The 16,636-nt window shown below is 50.9% G+C and overlaps 1 protein-coding gene across 1 annotated transcript in view; it reads right to left on the bottom strand.

Moving 5' to 3' along the window:
* LOC306649314 (kinesin-like protein KIF19) overlaps positions 1-16,371 on the bottom strand; it is a 43,319-nt gene extending 26,948 nt beyond the window's left edge. Inside the window, exons 1-9 of the mRNA XM_079120161.1 lie at positions 15,186-16,371; positions 14,016-14,096; positions 10,394-10,504; positions 7,789-7,876; positions 7,007-7,143; positions 6,641-6,766; positions 5,728-5,922; positions 2,280-2,432; positions 1,566-1,688 (exon numbers count right to left, since the gene is read on the bottom strand). Of these exons, the coding sequence (XP_078976287.1) occupies positions 1,566-1,688; positions 2,280-2,432; positions 5,728-5,922; positions 6,641-6,766; positions 7,007-7,143; positions 7,789-7,876; positions 10,394-10,504; positions 14,016-14,096; positions 15,186-15,272 (1,101 nt within the window). The 5' untranslated portion in view covers positions 15,273-16,371. The remainder of the gene's footprint in view (positions 1-1,565; positions 1,689-2,279; positions 2,433-5,727; positions 5,923-6,640; positions 6,767-7,006; positions 7,144-7,788; positions 7,877-10,393; positions 10,505-14,015; positions 14,097-15,185) is intronic.
* Positions 16,372-16,636: the final 265 nt, after the last annotated feature.

Raw genomic sequence — 16,636 nt, 5'->3', positions numbered from 1 at the left:
TGGTTTGTAATGGTGTGTGTTGGGGGTGTTCATATAAATGGCATCAGGTTTCAGCTACCTTTTATTTATTTTGATGGGGTGCCACTTCTTTCTGGTAGACATGGAGGGCAAAATTGCTGGGTCACAGAACATGTGCACTGTAATCTTAGCAGCTGCCACTCAGTGGCCTCTATCTGCAGGTTAGATGCTTGTCTCTTGGGCTCAGCTTCCATGTCACCTCCTCAGAAGACCTCATCTGACCTCATCTGACCTGCCTCTTTGCTGAAGTCCCTCTAATTCAGTATTCTCTGTTACCTTTGCTATAACAGCATGTGGTTCTTACACACAGCCCTGAACACAGTGTGAGTTCAAGATGGATACCGCCTCCCTCGTTCCCCATTGCTGAGTTCAGGCAATGTGAAAACAAAAACTCTCTCTCTCTCTCTCACACACACACACACACACACACACACACACACACACACTTTTTTTTTTTGTTTTTTTTTAATTGCTTGTTCCTAGCTCAGATCTGAGCATTAGAAAGGGCTCATCACAGGTTTGTTAACAAATGATAATAATAAAATAACTCCTATCTCATGTTGACCACTATGTGCCAGTCACTGTATTAAGTAGCTAATGCTCATTATCTTGCTGAATTCTCATACACCTTAAGAGATGGATCATTTGGACTAAGTGTAGCAGTGTAGACAGAGCACAGCAACTTAGGATGTGAGCCTGAACCCAGGCCACCTGGCTCCCCCGGGCTTGGCTGTGGAAGTTTGTAGAATTACTTTAACCCTCCCTGTGCTCCACGTGGTCCAGTCTGTAAAATGGAGATAAAAGTACACCTCCTAGGGCTTCTGTGGGAATGGAAAAAAAATCAAACTACAGAGAAAGCTTACAACCAACCATGCCTGGCACACAGAATGCTTCCCTATGCCCTATTCCATAACCTGTGAGTGTAAACTTATTAGGGAAAATGGTCTTTCAGATATAATTGACCTCAAAATGAGAACATCCTGGATTAGGGTGGGTCCTAAATCCAATGTCAATTGTCATTTTAAAAGAAGCAGGTGTGGTGGTGGTGCAAGCCTATAATCCCAGTTACTCAGGAGGCTGAGGGAGGAGGATTTAAAGTTTGAGGCCAGCCTGGGCAATTTAACAAGACCCTGCTCAAAATAAAATAAAAAGGGCTTGATGTGTAGCTCAGTGGTAGAGCACTTGCCTGGCATGAGCAAATGGGTGAGTGAATGAGTGAGAGTGTGAATGAGTGGGTGAATGAGAGAGTAAATGAGTGAATAAATGAACAAGAGAGTGAATGAGTGCATGAATCAGTAAGTTAATTGCCGAGTGAGTTCAAGGGTAAATGACTGTTCCTTTGTGCATATATGAATACATGACCAAAATAATTCCACATCAGGTACAACCCGAAGAATGGGAAGTTATACTCCATATTTGGATAATGTCAAAATACATTCAACTGTCATGTATAACTAATAAGAATAAAACAACAACGAAAAAGAGTGAATGAGTGAGCGAGTGAGAGAGAGAGGGAGTGACCGAGTGAGCAAGCGGGAGCTGCCTACCCGGGTCTTGATGTTCTTCGCCCTATAGGCATACAGCAGTGTGGTCCGTGACTCCTCGAAGCTGGTGCTGGCTGGGCTGATGTGGGCAATCATCACTGTGCGGCTGTTCCCTCCCAGGGCAACCTGCTTGGGTGGAAGCCACTGAGTTGGGTAGTAGAAACCCCAGGGCTCCCATCTCTGCCCAGGGCAACAACCCTCCCCCAACCACCACCAGACCTGCCTGGACCAAACCCTGAAAAGGGCCGATGGTGCTTGGGACCAAGGGGCCAGTGACTGCAGAATGAACTGGGACCCATTCCAGTCCCACCCTCTGTTTTCCATTCTAATGGAGCAGATTAGACCAAGAAATGGAATTTATAGGGAACATTTATTTACTGCTTTGCCTGTTTACTGGTACCCTGCCTTGCTGTAGAATAAGGTGATAGCATTCAGATCAGTATAAAGAGGCACCTTCTCACATCAGAATCATCTGGGAAGGGACCAGCAGCCTCAGGGAGGCAGTGAGCTCCCTGTCACTGGGGGTGTGCAAATAAAGCTGGACTTTACTCAGGTGTGGAGGGAGGAAGACAGTGACCAGGGTGGCTTCGTTGTGTTCTCCAGCCTTCAGAGGTTCCTGGAAGGACCCTGAGACTCAGACCTGGGCATCACTCCTGGTGGGAGACTTAACTCCTGAGAGACACTGTCACCTGCTGAGGCCCAGCCAGCAGCACCCACCTTCAGCAGACGCGTGAGTTTGCTATCCCGGAAGTTCACGTACTGTGCACGACTGCCACCCTTCTCACTGAGCGCGTTAATGCAGTTGCCCAGTGCGAGCAGCGAGCGGTTGATGTGTGCACCCTCCTTCATCCTTTTGCCCCGGTTCTGGGTCTGTGCAGGGAGAGGCCAGGCTGAGCAGGGGCTCTGGGCCCATTCCTACTCTCCACCTCCACTCCCCCATCCCCAGGGAGGGGACAAAGGCCTGGAGGCAGGGGTGTGGAATGGCCCCATCCTGCCCTGGTCCTGGGGGGAGGTGGTTGTTCTCTGTGAGCTCTTGGGACTGTAAGACTCCCATGGTGCCCTGCAGTGGGGTTGTACACAGCCATTCCCAGGGATGCTGGGTGCTGACGGATGTTCTAAAGATGCTCGTTGCTGGATGAGGTAAACATAGACAGAGACCTCCGTCCAGAGCAACCCACTTTACGTTAAAAATAGGAGTGTGGGTTTTGTCTGGGAAGACCTGCCCCTAGCCCTGGACCCTGTAGTCCTGTAGGACCCCTCCTCTGAGGACTCCCTCCGGCTCTCTGAGGAGACTGCCGCCCCAGCCTTCTATGCTTTCCAATGCCATCCTGTTTCCTTCAAATCACTGACTCTCTTGAAAGCTATTCACTCTTCTTATGTTCAGTGTTTTTCACCTGCTATTCCACACAACCCAAGCTGCACAAAGGCACCACCTGTCACTTGTTGGTCATGTGTCCCCAGAGCCCAGACATCTGCAGTCCCCTAGACACAGCAGCATGCCAAATATATGCACATGCAGTAGCCCAGCACACTCTTTTAATATTTTTAGTCATAGGTGGACAAGATATCTTTATTTATATTGTATGTGAGGCTGAGAATCGAACCCAGGGCCTTACATGTGCTTAGGCAAGCGCTCTACCACTGAGCCACAACCCCAGCCCCCCAGCACACTCTTAAGCCCAAACTGTCTTAAGAAAGTGACCTTGAAGTGCAGTGACTGCAGGGGCAGATTTTTATTCTCCTTTTGCCTACCTATATTTTCCAAATTTCCTCCATTTTATGTTTGAAATCAGAAAAGAAATTACTATTGCTTTCTTTTTAAGGGCAGAATTTTGGAGTCAACTGGGAGCATGGGTTGAGAATGGCTGAAACTACTTATTGAAGACAAATCTCCCAGTCTGTGTCCCTATGTGCTCGAAGGGGCAGTGATGGTGATGATTTCACAGGACGGTGTGTGGAAAAGCTGCATGGAGCAAGCACACAGGGGGTAACAAAAATTGCTGCTGTCACTAAGCAGAAGCCAGTGCAGGGCACTTGGGCTGCCAGCATGGCTGAGAGCCAGGGGCAGCCACTCGTGTCTCGTGGCCACACAGGGCCAGGCCCTTTCTGGGAGACCTCGCGCTCTATTTCGTGAGTAGTTTTCTGTTAAGAGCAAAGCAGACCCCAAAGATAGTACAGGTAGGCCACTGAGTAAACAGCTAAAATACTGAGACCAGAGAGGGACAGTGGCAAGCCCAAAGGCACACACTAATTTAAAGCAAAGTAAGGGCAGGGTCCAGGACATGGATCCCATATCTGGTACCCTCTCCCAGATCCACACTCTGGGGAGACTAGTCTGGTCTCCACTTGGCCTTCTGAGGACACAGCTGCCATCCTAGCTCCTGTCCAGGGGTCAGGGCTGTCCTCTATTGCCCTCAGCATTGCGTGTGATCTGTCTGTACTGACCATATCTTCTATTTTCTGCATTCCGATGCTTCACCATCTGGGGCCTTAACCCTGGAGGGACCGCCCTCCCAGGCTTAGCCAATTCCTTGAGCCAGTAAACTACTCACCTGAGAGTTCATCTTTCACTTGCAAACCCACCAATCCACAGCTCACACCCCAACCACCTCTGCTGTGGGCCCTCATTCTCTGGGTCACCATCCCCCTACCCCAGAGCATCCTGGCCTTGTTCAAACTGGTCAGCACTCTGCTGGCCTATCCTGGTTATGCTCACCTCTTCCTTCCTGGGAAACCACATCGAAGTCTTCACCATAGTCTCCCGTCTCCCTTCCTCCCGACCCACACGGTGCTTCCCTGGGTGGTCCTGCACAGTGCTCTGTGTCTGCTTCTCTTGGGAACTGTGACAAGCTTGGAATGGCAATCATTCCTTGACCTGCTGGCCCCACTGTGCCTTACAATTTCTAATACATTTTAAAACAATCTGACAGGGCCAGGCCCTGCTTCGCTTCAGCAACCTAGGGACCCAGGGTGGGACTAGACATGGGGCAGTGAGTGAGTAGATAGCCATCCCAACCCCAGAGCATACAGTGCAAACCACAGTGAGAAAGGAAGTCGCAAAGCAAGAACGGCATTGTTTGGACCAGACTCTCCCAGGTTCAAAGCTTGGGTCACTTCTTATCACCTTTGTGCATGTCCAGATCACACTGACTTGAGCCACAGCTCCACATTATGGCACAGGTACCATGCTGCCCACCTCGGTCCACACCAGGAGGGGCACATAGACTATGAACCTTGTGCTTGGTCACTTTTTTTTTTTTTGCGGTGCTGGGGATTGAACCCAGGGCCTTGTGCTTACGAGGCAAGCACTTTACCAGCTGAGCTATCTCCCCAGCCCGCTTGGTCACTTCTTATCACCTTTGTGCATGTCCAGGTCACACTGACTTGAGCCACAGCTCCACCTTATGGCACAGGTACCATGATGCCCACCTCGGTCCACACCAGGAGGGGCACATAGACTATGAACCTCGTGCCTGGTGAATTAGAGGGGCATGGAGTGTCACATGATGACAATGATGTCCCATACAGCTCCATCAGCTCCTTCTCTGGCCTTGCCCGAGGCTAGTCCCTGCTCTCCAGCAATGCTCAGGCCACTGGGCAACAGCTAGGGAGCCTAGCGCCCTGACCCAGACAAGAGGAGCAAGGACAAAAGAGCCCGGAACTTGGGGAGGGGCACTGGGCTGCTGCCCTGCAGTGCCTAGAGCAGGGCCTCTTACACCAGTCACATGTACTGTCCCCCTCACAGCCTCTCTGCCCACTGTTCCTTCTGCTGAAACACTCTTCCTTGCACTTAGCCCAACTCAGCCCTGAGACCCCATCACCTCTGGCTCCCACAGCCTCTGTGAGGACCCTGACTCTCAAGCAACTGCTTCCTTGGATGAAATTCCCTGGATGAAGTTGCCCAAGAGCTCCAAGTTCTCCAAGGGAAAGCACCTGTGTGGCTCATGCTTGCATCTCCAGGCCCACAAAGAGCCTGCTGCAAGGGAAGGCCCCATAACTCCAGGCTCATTTCCCTCAACACTAGCACACGCTTCCTCTCCATCAGGAAGATGCACTAGGCACTGAAGACATAGCAAGGCAAGGACAGACAGGGTCCCACTTAGACTGGAAGGGGACAGATACCAAGCAAGTGATCAAAATGACATTTGAAAGGGTGGGCATGGACCTGGCATGCCCTTTCCGAGCCTGCCAGGTCTACCATGAAGAGTCTCCCAAGGCGCGCTTCCTCTGCCAGGTCTGTGCCACGGCTCTGCTGGTGCACAGTGACTTGCAACACGGCGTGGGAGCGGGACGATGTCTTGTTGGTGGCTGTGGGCTCCTGTGTGCGCTGCCGGTTTCCTCTGGTGAGGAGCTGCATGATCTGAGGACAGAAGAAGCAGGCAGGCAGTCAAGGGCTCTCTGCATGGCCACACTTCATTCTAGAAACACCCAGGAACGAGAAAGAGGATGGCCCCAAGGCTGGGATGCTTACAGCAGGAAGGCAGTGCCTCACCAGGTGGGAGCAATTTCTGGTTAACTAGTTAATGGGGAATGGCAGGCTCCTGGCATTGGCTCTGCCTGTCCTGTCCTCTACCCCATGGCAGACATCGCCAATGGACTACCTACCACTTCTTCACACAGTTCAGCACAGCCCCAGAACACTTTGTAGCATGGAATTCCAGGCAACAGTACAGATTTGCTGGAGTTGGCAAGTATGACGAACACCCATCTGTAGCTGTTCTACAGAACTCAGGCCAGTACAACTGCTGAGCACCCCAATTGTTGTGCCCAGTGTGTCTCAGCACAGATACCAGAGGGAGAGACAGGATGGGGCTGTAGAAGTACATGCAACCTGCCCTCATTAAGGGAGCCATCATTAGGGTCAGGATGGCAAGTGGACTTGGACCTGAGCCAACTCTGATGCTGTGATTGCTGGGGCACTGGGTTGAGAAGGACCCAGGTCTTCATCAGAGGCCAAGGAAAGTACATAGGGTCCATCAGTAATGTCTGCCCTGAGCACCTGCAGGGGGCAGAGCATGGTGCAGATGTCTGCCAAGAAAGATTGGTGAGTTCTGGTGTGTGTCTGCCGCAGCCCTCACCTCTTGGGCATTTGAGGTGGAAACTTCTGTGATGCCTGCAATCTGGATGCTGCCCCTTGAATCTTCCCTCAATTCCAGAAACCCTGAGGATGGGTTCAGAAGGTCCCGTATCACTTCATTATAAATCTGGGGGGACAGAAAGGTTGCAACAAAGTAGCTTTGGTGCAAAGAACTACAAGGACTTACACACCACGGAGGCTTGAACTACCAGAGAACGGCCAGCCCAAGGGACAAGGCTTTCCACAGGGCAACTAGCATTTGGGGCAATGCACAGAACTGGGGACTTCACACATGCAGCTGTGTTGAATCTGGTGCCATCATGTCCATTTTGTAGATAGGGCAATGAAGACAGGTGGGCAGGCCCACCTCAAGATAAGACATAGACACGCTATAGTCCATGTTGTCCCGGGTCTTCTCGATGGCCTGGAAGAGGTCAGTGAGGGTCTGCAGGTAAATGCCAGGCTCCGCATCCATGCCCAGCATGGTATGGGTCTTCCCTGCACCTGAAGAGGAGTGGGAACTTCTGAAGGGGGCTCAGACACGGTGTTTGATTATAAGAGAATAACATGCATTGTGTAAGGAGGTTCCTTCTTTTAAGGGGTGCTTCACTGTTCCCCTCATCCCTCTGCCCTTAAAGGTGAGGAACAGATTGCTCTTCTCCTTCTAAAGTCTGGCACATAGTAGGACTTGCTATGCACGTTGAATGAATGAAAGAAACAGATGCACACAACATGACTTTGGCCAAGATGCTTCTTGGGGCCTGTTTCCCTGTCTAAACAGCGTGAGGGTTAGGGCTGGGCCTGTCCAACTCTGACCCTCTGTGCTTCTAGTTTTTAGGGATGAGAGGTAACTTAGCTTTGCAAATGCTTGTTGAGCCCAACTTGTAACTGTATAGAAGTCTACAAGTTTTTGTGGGCAGCAAAGCGTAGGCTTGGGTGGGATTTCAGAATTATCCCTGATGGCCGCATGACCTTGGGGAGGTTCCTCAAATCCTCCTAAGCTGCATGACCTTGGGGAAATCACTATATCTCAACTGTGGAGAAAGAATATTCTGCCCACCCCCAGAGCTGTTGAAAGGCTGCAGGGTGCCCATACACAGGGACCTGAAGCTATTAAGAGGGCCCATTGCCACCAGCCCTGGATGGTACCTGAGGGGCCGTAGGCAAACACTGTTGCATTGTATCCAGAAATGACGCCTTCCACTAAATGTTGGATGGTGGCACAGTACACATCTTCCTGCAGACAGAAGAATAATTAAAGGACAGCCCAGCCAAAGTCTGAAGACCTGACTACTTGATGAAGACAGAATTTACAAATGGCTGCACTCTCTGGACGTGTACAGGAACACTCAGGAGGGAGGCTAGCGAGAAGCGTGGTGTTGGAAATGCCTGGGTATGACCCCAGGCCTGTCACTGGGTAGCTTTGGGCCACTGCCTCCACCTTGCAAAGCTGCATGGCATCAGACCTCACAGGCTGGTTTTGAGTGAGGATTAGGTAGCGGGGAGCTGCCTCCAGGAGGCCTAATGCTTGCCAGCTACCAAACACCTGCAAGTCTTTCCCAAAGCTTCTGAGAAATTGCAAGAAGCAGAAAGAACACAAAGGACTAGAAGGAGTGGCAGGACCTGGAAGCACCTGTGACGAGTACCTGACCCACTTTCTTGAGTTTAAACTGGGATGGTGGGGAGGTGGAGCATTAGATACAAGGCAGAGTGCTGAGCAACAGGATTGTGTGGGTGGTGAACCCACTGTCCACAGGAGAGTCCAAGAGACACTCCAGAGCTGATGTGTGTTGTGCAGGTTCCACTGGCCTGACAAAAATAGCAGGCACTCCTTCTGCTGCACCTCCTGGGTGCCTACTCTGGACCTTGCTCTCCACTCATGATACTGCCAGTAGCCCTGACTGGTCACAGTTCCCCTGAGCCTGGACTGGGAGACCCCAAAACTGGCACTGCCTCCTTCTAGCTTCAGACATATAATCTGAATCTGGGGTCTGCACCACTCTGTGTGACCCCAGGCAGATGACTGCCCTCCAGAGACCTGTTTCCTCATCTGCAGGATGAGGGTGTGTTCCTATATGTATCAATGAGCAGTTCCTTCTACCCTCAGAACCATGGAGACCCTGAGAATGAGGAAAGCCAGCCTGTTCAGACAGCTGTGGGGGCTATGCTCTGCTTCCCAATGAGTTCTGAACTAAAGGGGTCATCCCTAGTGTCAGCAGGTGGCCAGTGTGTTTCCAACAGGTCCTTCTGGTGCACTCTACAAATCCTTGCTGAGATGCCTTCCATGGGCACCTGGCCTCTGGGGTCCAGTGGGCAGACAGTGCAGGGCAGAAAGAGTGGTAGGCTGAACATGGCCACAAACTCCACCACTTCTCCACTGAGACATAGAGTCTAATTCCTGTCCCCAACAAGGTGACCAGCCTTGGGGACTGGCTTACTCGGTTAAGTGTGCACAGGTATCTCATGCCTGTCGTAGGCCAAGCTTCCTGGAGTTCCCACCTTGCCCTCTTACAGCTCTGAAAAGGCCGTGATGCAAGGAAGCTCACCCCACAGGGAGAAGGCCAGGTGGACACTCCAGCTGACTACCCTGGTGGAGCTTCTGTGAATATCAGAATTCACTGACAACGGAGTAAGCAGCTGGCTGGGGACATCTGGCCCAGCAGAGCCTTTGACGACCACAATCTCCCCTGACATCCAACTTTAACACATGAAAGTCTGCCCAGCAGATTCTAGCCAACCCACGATGGAAGATGACAGTAAATAGTAGATTTCAGCCACGCAGCTCTGGAGTGCTGTATCATGTAGCAATCGATACCTGCAGGAGACCTGTGTGTCCATGCACCCAGGCTTCTTACAAAAGGAGTCTGGTGTGAAGGCAAGGGCTGTCCCTGGCTTTCTGCTTCACTGTGAAAGGGAACCACTCGCCACGGGGCTGCATAAGTCAGGTTGTACATCCTCATCTGGGTTTTGACTTGGGGTCAAACGTCCCAGGTTCCATCACCCTGGCACTATGACAGCCCATTTCAGGAATACTGGGCTCAATCCCCCTTTTACTGTCATACCTCAAGCCCTGGATCCCTCTGTAATGTGGAATATCCAGGTCCCACCCAGAAGTGAGGGGTACATGACATATTGGACAGTGTTTTGTCCTTAACTGGTGGTGGTGATATGAAGGATGAGAGAGTGGATCTTCATACTAGACCCAAGTGCCCAGCTCTGGGCCTCACTGTGTGGCTTTGCAGTCTTAGGCACCCCACCTGTGAAATGAGTATGACGGAGCTTCTACCCAGACCCCTTCCTCTTCTGTTCACATGCTGGCTCACTCTTCCTTCAGATCTCAGCAAAATTGCCCCTCTTCAGAAAGGCCCTCACTGCCCACCTGCTGCCTGGTATGGTAGAGTGAACGTCACAAACAAGCTTATTCTCCTCTTGCTCTCATCTGCCTCCTCTGCTGGGATGTGCACCTTGAGGGGCAAGGACTGTGTCAACCTGGGGCAGGACAGGGCCCCACCTTGTGGAATGAAGAAGTGAGTGAATGAGCTAAAGAAAAGCCCCCTGGCAGTGCCCAGCTCTGGTGTGCCCTGTGTCCATGGAAGGGCTTCCTACTCTTGAACCCTGGGATGGGTATTTTGCCCACACCCTCCTTGTTCCTTAGGGAGACCTGGGGAGAAGAGAGATCAGATGGCCTGGCCACCAGTCCCTCCCAAATGGTGCTGAAGCCTAATATGATGGGGGAAGGAGGATGGGTGGGCACCTGGGATGCTTGCTGGTCGAAAACAGTGTCAAAAATGAAGGTGCGCTCCCGTGACCGGTGTGCACGCAGAGGGTCCTCAGGATCCTCATTGGGGTCCATAAGCACTACCACCTGGAAGCAATGAGAGAGGGGCAGAGGAGGACTGTCAGAACCCCAGAAGGGCTCACCACATCCAGGGGTGAGGTCTAGATTCGAGAAGGGCTTTTGTGCTCAAGTTGGTGGTGCATTTGAAGAACACTCCCCGCCCTGGCACCCCCTCCACTCACTTTCTGAGGGGGTGATGTCTCTTGTTACTGAATCACCAAAGCATGACTGTGGGCAAACCCAGTTCTGCTGAGCTCTGCAGCCACATTCACACTCACCCCGTAAATGTCCCTAGGACAAACTGCAGCCTGAGGAGGGCAACCCAGCCTCAGTTGGTGTAGCCCAGCTCAGCACAACAGACCAGCATCAGCAGTGCACACTCTGGGCCGAGACCCGTATGACAAATCCTTCCGCAAACTAAAGGGACAAAAGGGGATAAACTGTAGTGTGCTGGGCTGGTCACCTCACACTGCAGTCACACCACAGGCTCCGAGTATTTTCATTCCTTCTCTGCTCTTGCCTCAGGCTGGGGCCAGGGGTGGGAGAAGCCAGAGAAAGGAAAGAGAACAAAAGGACCACCCAAACCCTCTGTCCACATGCTGTTTCTAAAAGCTTAGTGCCCCACCACCCCCACCCGGTGTCTCCAACCTCATGCGTAATCAAGAAGCAAAGTGTATTAGGCTCTCTAGGGACAGAGAGGTTCAAAGAAATCTTTCCCAGGGAATTGGGAGGTAGGGGAGACAGAGGCAATTAGAAACCAAACACATCCTGGCTGGTGGTGACCTGAGAAGTACCATGGAGTTGAGGGACACTGCTGGGCCACACCAAGTGCCCCACCAAGTGGCTACAGCCTGATCCTTCCATTTGTTCACAACTTTGGAAAGAGAGGTCCCGGGAGGCAAGGGCCTACTAGACGTTCTTGGGGATTTGATGACAGGGCTGGACCCAGATCCCCAGGGCTGCTCTTGGCTTCTGGCCAGCACGTTTTGCATGACATAGCCAACTCTCTTTCTTGTGCCTTCCTTCTCCTTCTAAGGACAGAGGATCACTGGACAGGACATTGCAGGAACAGTCCCATGTGTACCCACTGCAGGCTAGCCCTGTGTCACAGGAGGAAATCAGATGGACCTCTATTGGGGGCTCCCAACCCAGAGCCAGGGCAGTGGTGCTGGGAGCCACAGAGGGTGCTCTGCAGCCCTGCAGCCTGGATTCCTGTCTCTTACCAGTGGGGAGGCCTCAGATCCTTTGCCTTAACTTTCTAGGTCTCAGTTTCCTCCTCAGTAAAAAGGCTGTGATCATAGTCAGGGCTGTGACAATGAGAGCGCACTGAGTCCTGGGTGTTCACAAATATCAGCTGCATTGCGGCTGGGGTTGTGGCTCAATGGTAGAGCACTTGCCTGGCAAGAGTTAGGCACTGGGTGTGATTCTCAGGCACCACACAAAAACAAATAAAGGTTTAAAAAAAAAAAGTGAGAATCCTGTAAATTTTAAACAAATATATAATAGCTGCATGGCTCTTAGACCAGAAAAATACTTTTATCATAAGGAACATTATTGAGAAAAATCAGCAAAATGAGTGTTTATAGATTAGATAATATTTGGATCAATATGAACTTCCTGGTTTTGGTCACTGCACTGATGATACAAGAATGGTGGTGTTTAAGAGACATGTGCTGAAATATTTGGGTGGGGAGGGGTCTAATGCCCACCACTTGGTCCAAGCACTCCAGTAAAAAGGTCTGTACCACAGGGAGACAGGCAAACGTGAGAGGATGGTTGGGAATCTGGACACAGGGAATGTGGGAGCTCTGTAGAGCTCTTGTAACTTTTCAATTGGTCTGAAGTTACTTCAACATAAAAAGTTAAAACTAAATATGCCAGATATGGGTAGTGCACATCTGTAATCTCAGTGACTTGGGAGGCTGAGGCAGGAAGATCAAAAATTCATGGCCAGCCTCAGAAACTTAGAGAGGCCCTGAGCAACTTTGTGAGATCCTGTCTCAAAATAAAAAAATAAAAAAATAAATAGGGCTGCAGTGTTTTAAGCACTCCTGGGTTCAATTTCTGGTACAAAAAAAAAAAAGTTTAAAAAATATATAAACATTTTGCAACATGGGTGAACCTCACACCCCTCAGGCTAGATGGAAGAAACAATAGGCTGCATATTTCAACATTCCATTTAAACCAAATGTCCAGTATTCATAGAGACAGAAAGCAGATTGGTGGCTTCCAGGGGCAGGAAGAGGGGAAAGAGTGGGGCCTCCTTTTAGGGAGAGGAAAACATTCTGTCACTGGATAGCGGTGCTGGTAACACAGTCCCAAAGATAGATTAAACACCACTGGATGTTGCACTTTAAAATGGTGAATCACAGGTGATGTGAACTGTTTTCAGAGTGAGCCATCTACAGTGCAGTGAGATGCCATGAGCCTGTGTGAAGCACAGGCCCTGCACCTGACTCGTCCCCTCTTCCCACTGAGCTTGGGTCTGCACCACCATATCTGCACACCGGCATGCTGGGGGTGGCGTCTGTCAGTTCGCCACCACTGCCTCACTTGCTATCAAGTGACAGTTGCACCACTGACAGCACCAATGCTGTTACCTCATGAGTTTCAGTAGAGCAATGCTCAGTGTTCCAATGTTAAGACACAGCCTTCATAGCAGATCCACATCCTTCCCTGCAAAACTTTTTGCTCTCTCAATATAACAGCAGTTTTGTGTTTTTAGCTTATTTTTCCCCAACTTCAGCACCAACCTTTCAGCCAACCATTCACCCCCAAAATATTCCATCCACTTGTCTTCTTCCTGACCTGCCCAATCAGGATTGGGTACTCCTACCCCAGGGGACAGCTGTCAACAGGGTTTGCCCACCACCAAGATCTTCGGTCCTTTGGGCTTGACCATAAACAACCTCCCCAGAGCCACATTTCATTCCTCATGGAAGACATCTTCCTAATGACAAATGAGAAAACCTACCCACTTGACCATGACATACACCAAATTTGGCATTTGTTCTTGCAGGTGACAATCAACGGCAAAAGCTTTGCTAACCATGTGGGAAACTTGGCTGTGAACCTGTCTCTAAGGAGAAATCCCTAGCAATGGCAGTGAGCCAGCTATGAAGGAGAATCTCCTGGGACTTTGACAGCAGATCTAGACCTGGGCCCACAAAAACTTCTCTCCCAGACTCTTCTGCTCGCTCCAGTTTAGAGTTTTGGCTTCTTCTCAAATAGGCCACACCTGGCTGCTTCAGGGCTCTGGCCTGATGCCCGCTGTTGTTTCTCCTGCCTCCGGGCCCTGCTCCAGTGTCTCACCAGAGGCCTTTCTACCACAGCAACTCTGATGAATTCCCTAACATTATACACAGTATTAATAAAAGCAAACTTGGTGGGGCCCTTGTCAGCCTCCACTTGATCCTTGGGTGGTAGCTACAGCTACTGTATAAGCATTTGTTGAGAGAATGAGTGACACAAGTAAATGTGCACAGCTGGGTGAGCTTCACAGCTACTTGAACTTGACCTCTGTGCCTCCCAACCTCACCTGGTCCCCCACTTTGTGGGCAATGATGGTGGCTCCTTCCTCCAGCTCTGCTGCATTGAGTGGACGAATTCGAAGCGCCACCTATGGGTAGGGCAGGAGCAGCACATTCACAGGGGTCCCTTTAAGACTGTTCCCTAGGGATGGGGTTGTGGCTCAGTGGTAGAGTGTTTACCCCTCATGTGTGAGGCACTGGGTTCAATCCTCAGCACCACATAAAAATTAATAAAGTAAAGGTATTATGCCCATCTACAACTAAAAAGATACTTAAAAAAAGGGCTGCTCCCTCCTCTTCTTCAAACACCAAGAGCCCCAGCCCAAACTCCCTCCTGTGCTCCTGTGATGTTCACACACACACTCAGTGAAGCAGGGTGTGCCCTCTGGGGACAGTCCACCTTTTTGTGGTGCTGGTGATGGAACCCAGGGCCTCATGCAAGCTAAGCAAGGGCTCCACTATTGAGCCACACCCTAGCCCCTGACCTACCTTAACATTGGCATGAGATTGTTTATGCCTTGCAGCAATGCTTTGAGAAATATATGGTAATGTCACCCATGTGGAACAGATGAAGACACTGAGACACATAAAGGGCAAGCACTTGCCGAAGGCCACACAGTTATGGAGGGAACCACCCAGGAGGGAGGCACAGCAAGCCCAGCCCCTCAGGCCAACAGTGAGCACTCAGAATCTACTTCCCCAAAGGAAACCCACAGTCCCTGCATGTCTGCTTCCTCTGGGGGTCTGTTCTAAGAGGGTGGGGCAAGGAAGATAACTGGGATTGGACTACATATGAACTGTAACCAACCTTGCTGGTCTCTCTTTAACCGGCCCACTTGGGACCAGTCCCTGGCCTTAGCTCCCCCAAAGTCAGGACTGAGATCCAGTCATCATCCAACAGGTGGATCTGGGTGAGGCCCACTTAGGGGTTGAGGAACACAGTCCTAACCACATCTGGGTCCTGGTCCTAAGTTCCCTCTGAGCGGGGGTAACAGGATAACGGGTGAGGAATCTAGAGACAAGGTGAGGAGGGCAGGGGTTACTAGATCCCTGGGAAGGAAATGGGGAACAGAAATGGGGCCCTGGACATGGCAGACTGACCAGGGTGGTGGATTCAGAGTATAAGGGAAGTAAGACCTGGGAGGGCAGGGGACCCAAGGGTGAGAAGGAGTGCTTACCATAAGCTGCTGGTCCTTGGGCTCCATTTCCCTCAAGGCTGGGCTACCCTGGGCTGGGGAAGGGCCAGTGACCTGGTGAGAAGGCATGCTGCAGACCAGGGCTGCTATCCTGGCAGAAGCAAAGGCAGGCTCGGTCTAGGCTCAGCCCCGCCCTGCCCCATGACATCAGCTGGGTCCCAGGGGCCACAAGGCTGGGGCCAGGGCAACATGCTCCCCAGCTTACGAACCTCTCCAAGACTAGGACCGGAGCATATGAGACAGTAACAGTGCAGGCTTCCTATCTGTGCACCTCCTAATGCCACAGCAACCCCCAAGTCCACAGGTCTCACTGGTCTATAGTGAGCCTGCCCTGCTAACAAAGGGGCTGCACTTGCTCTTTGCAGGGTGGAGTTCCCCTCTCCCACCTTGAAACCAGGAGCCATGGCCTATCTCAGGGGCTGTCTCATGGTCATCTGGGGCTTTTCCACCCAAGGGGACAATCAGCAACAGCTAAAGGAAACAATCACAACCTTAAACGCCCTTTTTCACATGACTTTCAAGTTTCTGATGTATCAGGATGCAATTTCTCCCTTCTCCCACACTGTTAGTCTGCATCTAGGACCTGATTAGAGGCTGCTCGGGCTATATCCAATACCTACACTGTGCTCAGCTTTTCCACTGCAGTCCCTGGGGAGGGCACTGCCTGTGAACCTACCCAGCACAGCAGACTACACCTGCCAGGCCACACTGGTAGCCAGGTTGCAGAATGGCCCAGCCCAAAATCAGGGCAGGTGGTGCAACAGGACAGTGTCTTGCATGCTGATGTAAGTCACAAAGCCAGGGTCTGTGAAGGCCAAGTCTGAGCCCACCTTCAAGATTCATGACTAAAGCTGGACCCCTAGCTAATCAATCCCTCAAGCTCACCATGAGCTCTCAGGCTCTCCTCTTTCATGAACCACTGTGCCTCTTTTGGAAAACCACTGGGTGGTTTGCATGAGGGCAGAATTCACATTCAGTCATTTTCCTCTTCTCTTCTTGGTCCAGATACTCTTGCCACACCAATGAGGTGAGAGGAAGATCAACCCTTTAAAAGCCAAGTCCCCCAAACCTCTTTGCTGGAAGTGAAAGCCCCAGCCTGATTCACAAAACAAGGCACTCTTATGACCACCTCTGCTTCATGGAGACAGGACCAAGATGAGGCTTCAGAGGGCCCAGGCCCACCCAACCAGCCCCTGAGCAGTGAGTGGCCTCCTTTGGGATGGGTCAGTTGCTTCCCCTACAAACTGTCACCCAGGGAACTCCATCTCTACTTCAGAAGAGCCAGCACCAGTGTTTCAGAAATTCTTTTATTTACAAATCATGTAAAACAATTACAAATTAAAACAGTGAAAAAAATCTTCAAGTTTTAAAAACCTGTTAATGATAGAACAGTGTGCCTTCTCATTGCTATGAAATTAGAAAAGAGCATTCTA

The sequence above is a fragment of the Sciurus vulgaris genome (genome assembly GCF_902686455.1).
Source record: "Sciurus vulgaris genome assembly, chromosome: 18".
Classification (NCBI taxonomy): Eukaryota; Metazoa; Chordata; class Mammalia; order Rodentia; family Sciuridae; genus Sciurus; species Sciurus vulgaris.
This window is presented reverse-complemented; position numbering and strand designations above follow the sequence as displayed.